This window comes from Hibiscus syriacus, unplaced genomic scaffold (assembly GCF_006381635.1).
Source record: "Hibiscus syriacus cultivar Baekdansim isolate YM2019G1 unplaced genomic scaffold, ASM638163v2 tig00112231_pilon, whole genome shotgun sequence".
NCBI lineage: Eukaryota > Viridiplantae > Streptophyta > Magnoliopsida > Malvales > Malvaceae > Hibiscus > Hibiscus syriacus.
In genome coordinates this window covers 2,318,416-2,325,512 of record NW_024063276.1, presented here as the reverse complement: position 1 = coordinate 2,325,512, position 7,097 = coordinate 2,318,416, and the positions used below count along the sequence as shown (strand labels likewise).

At 36.5% G+C, this 7,097-nt stretch overlaps 1 protein-coding gene across 2 annotated transcripts; it reads right to left on the bottom strand.

Moving 5' to 3' along the window:
* Nucleotides 1-5,324: 5,324 nt before the first annotated feature.
* On the bottom strand, nt 5,325-6,729 carry LOC120176290 (MACPF domain-containing protein At4g24290-like). 2 transcript variants are annotated; one of them, XM_039182738.1, is made up of 2 exons: nt 6,423-6,729; nt 5,325-5,673 (listed from the first exon to the last, which is right to left on the bottom strand). In XM_039182738.1, exons 1-2 carry the CDS (start codon nt 6,453-6,455, stop codon nt 5,353-5,355), a joined length of 354 nt encoding a protein of 117 aa, XP_039038669.1. In that variant the 5' UTR covers nt 6,456-6,729; the 3' UTR covers nt 5,325-5,352. The 2 variants fall into 2 exon arrangements, with proteins under 2 accessions (XP_039038669.1, XP_039038668.1); XM_039182737.1 differs by having other exon boundaries at nt 6,518-6,729.
* Nucleotides 6,730-7,097: the final 368 nt, after the last annotated feature.

The window sequence follows — 7,097 nt, the reverse complement described above, 5'->3', positions numbered from 1 at the left end:
CGTCACGCTGCGTCGTCGGTTTTCTTCCGATCATCAGTCTAGCTTCCAAGATTCATCCACTATTTCCTCTATGGACTGGCGAAAGCTTTTTGGGTGTCAATCTGGGTAAGAACTCACATATTTCCCCCCCAAATCGAGCGAGAAAATCCCAGTTGTTCAGCCTCCATCTGAAGTCTTTGAAGTAGGATCTGCAGAATGAAAATCTTCCCTCGTTGGTCAATTCTTAGGGGCTGCTCCAAACTTCATCACTCTGCAAAGAATCATTGAGAACCTGTAGAACCAACCTTCGAAAGGGGTTAGGGTTTAGGTAAATCTCGCAGGCAACAATTTGTACATTTTTTCTTTCAATACTGATTCTGCTCGTGATTGAGTCCTTGAAAACGGACCATGACATATTGTTAACAAACCTTTTATACTTAGAAAGTGGGAACCAAACATGCAAAGACTTGAGCTTGACTTATCTTGTCTGCCTATCTGGGTTCACTTGTTTAATGTGCCTTTAGAATTATTCTCTAAAGAGAGACTTAGCTACATAGCAAGTGCAATAGGGATACCACTAACTATGGACTCTTATACTGCTGCTAAAACCCGACTCCACTTTGCTAAAGTATGCATAGAGATAAGAGCTAAAGAGAAAATCCCTGAATCCATTGAAGTTATCCTAGAAAATGGCCTTTCTACTACTATTTATGTTGAAGCTCCTTGGTATCCTCCTAGATGTATCAAATGCCAATCCTTTGGCCATACTGATAAAGGTTGTTTTATTGACTCTTCAACTGCTCCACAAACTTCAAAAATTTGGAGAAAGAAAACTTCAACTTCTGAGAACTTTGAGGCTAAAACTACTGAAGTTTTAGAAGCTCAACTGCTTGAAGCTTCTTCATCTAAAGAAAGCATTAATCCCAAAGATTTAGAGACTGACTTAGGAGTTGCTTCAATTCCTGAATCCTCATTAGGACACTCTTCTGAAGGTGAACCTTCAAATCTCCTCCCCATCAATAATAGTGATACTAATTCTATGGACCAGAGCTTAGTTTCCAGTGAAATTTCTTACTCTATAAACTCTTCTAAAGGTGAACCTCCAAATCATCTTCCTATCCTTAATTATGAGGAAGTCACTAAGGATCAGAACCTAGCTCCTAGTGCTAATTCTGATAAAAGAACCAAGTCTGTTCTATCCCATGCTTCAAATGATAATGGGACCCCTCCTTTTCCTAAGCGAGGCAGGGGCAGACCACTCAAGGTTAAAAATAAATCAGTGATGAGAGGCTCAGCTAATTGTTTTGAAATTCTAACCAAAGTTGATGAGGAATCCCCATCATCTGAGGTTTAATTAAAAAATCCTAGGCCTACTGCTTCTGGAGTTGCCAAATTAATCAAGGAACTTAAGTCAAAAAAGAAAGATCAATTAACTAAGTTCACCAGTACCTCAGACAGAGCTTCAGAGGATTCATCATTCTCCCTTCTTCAATGATTATCTGCTTTTGGAATATAAGAGGATTTAATAATCCTCAAAAGCAGAATAAAGTATTAAACAAAGCTAGACTGTATAATGTTGATGTCATATGCTTGTTGGAAACTCGGGTCAAAGCTGAAAACTCTCAAAAAATTCTTAATTCTAATTTTAGGGATTGGAATGCTATCACAAACTATGACTATACCTTCAATGGCAGAATATGGTTTCTTAGGAAGAAAGGAATTGATCTTTCTTTCTGCCATTCTTCAGCTCAATGTATATATGCTAAATGTTCTTTTAATGATTCCCCCTTTTTTATCACTGCTATATATAGTAGTAATTGTGGTTCTACTAGAAGACTTCTTTGGCAAACCCTCAGAGAACTTGATCCTCTTTTTGGTTCCTCTCCTTGGATCCTTGGCGGAGATTTCAACATTTTCCTTGACTCCAAAGAAAGCTCTAATTTTGATCTCCTTGGACCTTACCTCTCATCTGATATGATGGATTTCCAAAATATAATTCAAGACCTTTTCCTGCAAGACCTCCCTTATTTTGGCCCAACATTCACTTGGAACAAAAAACAAAAGGACTCATTCCTTGCAAGAAAACTTGATAGAATTCTTATAAATTCTCATTGGGCTACCACTTTTTAGAATTCTTTTGTTGAATTCACTTCCCCTGGACCTTCTGACCACTGTATGGGTCTGATTTGGACCAATAAAGAGACTCATACCAACATACCAAAGCCTTTTAAAATTTTCAACTTCTGGTCCTCTCACTCAAACTTTCTTGAAGTTGTTAATTTTTCCTAGCAGCAGCCCTGTTATGGCAATCCTATGCAGAAATTATTCACCAAGGTTAAACGTCTTAAGCCTAGTCTGAAGAACTTAAATAAAAATCACTTTAGTGATATTTCTGCTAGAGTTAGACAAAAGAAGACTGAGTTAGAAAAAATTCAAATTGACACTCTCAATGGTATTTCCTCTATGGAAAAGGAATTCTTAACTCAGATGAAACTGAATGATCTTGAAGCCTCTGAGTACCTGTTTCTAAAACAGAAAGCAAAAATTCAGTGGATTAAAGAAGGTGATAAATGCTCTAAACTATTACATTCTGCCATTGCTTCTAAGAATAAAAGAGATACTATCAGAATTCTTGTTAACAATGAAGGTAAAATACTTGAGACTTATGCTGAAATGACTTCTGAAATTATTGATTATTTCAAGATTCAACTAGGCTCTCCTGATCCTAAGGTTATCTCCTCTGATCCTAATTACCTTAAGAGCCTTCTGAACTACAACCTTCCTACTGAAGTTACTTCTGACCTTATTAAACCTGTCACCGATGAAGAGATCAAAGAGGCTTTATTTAATCAAGGGAATGACAAAGCCCCTGGCCTTGATGGTTACACCCCTCTGTTTTTCAAGAAATCATGGTATGTGGTTGGTGAAGATGTTACTAATGTTGTCAAAGTTTTCTTCCTAGAGTCTCATATTACTCCAGATTTCAACTCCACCATAATAGCCTTAATTCCAAAAATTCAAAACCCAAGCAAAGTCAAAGATTATAGACCTATTTCTTGTTGTTATGTGGTGTACAAAACTATCACAAAAATTCTTGTCAAAAGGTTAAATGTTTTGCTGCCAAATCTTATTTCCCTTAACCAAACAACTTTTGTGAAAGGAAGGTCCATCATTGACAACACCTTACTTGCACAAGAATTAGTGAAAGGTTATGGTAAGAAAATTATTTCTCCAAGATGTGCTCTTAAGATAAACCTTCAAAAATTCTTTGACTCTCTTCATTGGGATTTCTTATCTACTATTCTTCAAGCTATTGAATTGCCACTTATCTTCATAAAGTGTACTGAAGCTTGTTTTAGAGAAGCTAGATACTCCATTTCCTTTAATGGAAGTTTGATAGGATATTTTAAAGGTCAGAGAGGTATTAGATAAGGAGATCCATTATCACCAATTTTATTTGTGATAGCAGTGAACATTCTTTCCAATTTACTTAACATTGTTGTTGCTAGAGGATTATTTGGGTACCATCCTAAATGTAAAAAAAAATTGGCATTACCCATTTATCTTTTGCAGATGACCTTTCAATAATCTGCAAAGGCAATCTGGAATATATTGTTGGAGTCATGACTGTGCTTAATCATTTTTATGATTTGTCTGGCCTAAAGCTTAATGTTAGCAAAACATAACTTTATTCTGTTGGTATCTCTGCTAGAAATCTGGATCTTATTAAATCTGCTACTGGGTTCAAGCATGGTTTTTTACCTATTAGATATCTTGGTGTACCTCTTTTCACTAGGAAATTAAATGAAAAAGAATGCTTTCCTCTTATTGACAACATTAAGCACAAACTTCATCTTTGGACTGGAAAATACTTGAGCTATGCTGGAAGACTAGAGCTTATTAAAAATGTTTTATATAGTGTTGTCGACTTCTGGTGTAGGCAATTTATCCTTCCCAGAAAGTTGTTAAACGTCTTGAACAAATCTGCTCTAGGTTTCTTTGGAAAGGTTCTGATATAGTAGCTTTAGGTGCAAGGATCAGTTGGGAAAAAATATGCTGTCCCAAATCTGAAGGTGGACTAGGATTAAAAAATATTAGCTCTTGGAACAAAACTTGCATGGTTTATCTTATCCGGAAATTACTTGCTGGTCAGGGATCTCTTTGGGTAGCATGGATTCACTGTTATGTCATTAAAAGTAGAAGCTTCACTGAAATTAGTGAATGTTCATCTTATAGCTGGTGCTTTAGGAAACTTATCAGACTAAGGAGTGAAGCTTTGCCCCTTCCTAATTCTGGTTTATCGAGGACAAGAGATTTATGGGAGGAACTGAGAGTTCACAAAACTAAGGTTCCTTGGCACAGAATAGTCTGGTTCCCTCTCCATATACCTAAACTCAGTATTATCTCATGGATGGCCATTCATGACAAACTTCCAACACGGGATATGCTTATTAAAATGGGGATTGCTTCTGATGAGTTATGTATCTTATGTAATGAGTTTCCTGAAAACAGAAACCATATGTTTGTGCACTGCACTTATGTTACTTCACAGTGGAATTTTATCTTGAGTTTTTCTTCTTTGAGTAACATGCACATCACTTGGGAATCTAGGATTAATTGGGCTGCTCTGGAATGGAAGGGTAAATCCCTTCTTATTACCATTTTGAAATTAGCATGGACTGCTTTTATCTATTCGGTTTGGAAAGAAAGGAACAGACGAATATTCAGAGGAGAGTCAATATCGATTGATCAAGTTCTAAAGATTATAAAAGACTTTGTCTGAATCAAACTTAGTGACAAGAATCTTAATAGAATTGATTAAGTTAATATTAATCTTTGTAATTATTGGGGTATAGATTAACATTTTTTATTGTAAATAACGTTTATACTCCCATTTGAGACTTGTGTTGTTGTACTTCTTATTTGGACTTATCCAAAAAAAAAAAAAGCAATGGTGAAATCAACCAAAACAATAGAGCCGTCATACCTTCTTATCTATCTACACCGCTACTGATCCATGCCGTTCGATTTGTGATCTCTAATCTGGTAATATCATAGTCAATAGAGAATATTTTACCTTCAATGATATTTTTCCCTTTTCAACAACCAGGCCTTGCACCTGAGACAACCCAGTACCCAGGTAAATCCTGCGGCCCTCTACTCATCTCTGTTGTGTCCACAAACCACAGGAGTATTGGAGCTTGGCTGGGCACTGGAGGGCCCCCGGGAGCAACGCCGAATTTATGTTGACCTCAGTTGGCTGTGGAGCTTGTTTTTTAGCACCCGTGAAGTGAGTGCTGATCAAGGTTGAGATAATCCCAGATTTTTGGCCCAAGCCAGGAGACTCGGGCTGCTTGATGGCCTTTGCACCTATTAACTTAGAGAAATCAACCGTAAGAATAAAACTTTCTTCAAGCCATAGTCTCCAACTTCAAAGTGAGCACCAGTAAGTATAGAGACACCCTCATCACACTCTACAGGTGCCGTGCAGACATGGGAGAAGTTCTTCCACTGAATCTTCTCATAGTACCTGCGTTCAGACAAGGGATCGGAGACACTGGCGCATGCTCTATCCTCAAACTGGAATGTCTTCGGCAGAGAGGAGAGATGCTGCAAGTGAATTGCCAAGCAGTTGCCTCTTTTGCCTTCCAAATAAAGTCGAAGGCCAGTTACGGGCTTTTTATCTGCATAAACCTGTCAAAGGTACTCAAAACAAAGTAAATGAGTACGACATTAGTTATAATGATAGCTTATTGACAGCATCTGTCTGATCAATTTTTAAGGTTGTTATTGTATTGTCTTTCAACAAATTAACAAAATTCACAAACATTTTCTAATTTTTGTTCAAAACAACTTCAAGAGTAATGCTAATTTTATAGGAAAAAAGGAGGAAAAATGTTATTTTCAAGACGGTTTATAATCACCTTAACAATGAAGACAACAGAGTATAAAAAGCACGAAAGTGTAACTTGAAGATGTAAATTACAAACTAAAAATTGAAGAGTAACCCCATATGATAACATTAACCCCAGTTCTACTCCAAAATGAGTTCTATCCATTTAACTAACAACGGGATTAGAGGACATTCTCTTTTAAGATCAAATAACATCACTGGTGAGTCAGAGATTCTATCAAAGGGCGTACAAGGAGGTAAGGATATAATTTTGAGAGACCATCAACGTTTAACTATGCTGGTGGGTATAGCATATTTACTTGGCACAAATATGGCCTGTGATACATCATCTTTTCTATATAATTTGGTTTACATTTAAGCTCCATCATTGGCATGCGCTTAATGTGGCAACTAATGCATTATCATGCCACTCACACAAGCACCAAGACAAATTGTCACATCAAAATGTATGCTTTAGTTTTATCATGCTTAACATTGGGTTCTTATATGGGAAAGGCAGAACAGCAATACAAAAGACTGGGAATATTACCGGTGTTGTGTTAACATAAAGCTTGGTGCCCATGAAGCTAAACTGCAACGATGCACTATTTTGTTGTTTTCTATGAGGACCAAGGGCAAGCTCACCAAATACTGGTGCCCACTGCTTTGGAAGCTGAAACTCCAAAAACTGATGTAGTTCATCAATCGAAGGCTTATCTGTATGTAAAAGGGAAAACCATAAATGGATAGTGGTATACAATTCCTCGATTCCGGAAGCAAATTTTGGAAATACCAACTAAAAGCACAGAACTCATTTATCTTTAATTTATATTTCTTTGAAAATTAAAAATATCTATCACTTTTGCTTCAGAATATATTCTGAAAAATGATTTTGATGTTTATTTAGAGAAGTAGGTGTTAGCTGTTTGCTTACTTGAGAAAGTGATCGGTTTCTTACCGACGCAGGATTATATTTGGGGATATCTTTAACTTTTACATAACAAAAATTACCATCAGATACCAACAAACCATGTAAAGTGGAAACGAAATACAGATTTGATAATGACACAATGCAGGACACAAAACCTGAATAATTAAGTTCCATGAAAAGGTAAGAATGCTTCAATTAAAATATACAGCTGTGATTTTTGTCCATTTCATTTAAACTTATTTCCTCCAAGAAATATAAAAGGAAAAAAAAGGCCTTAAAGTCATATTTGGCACT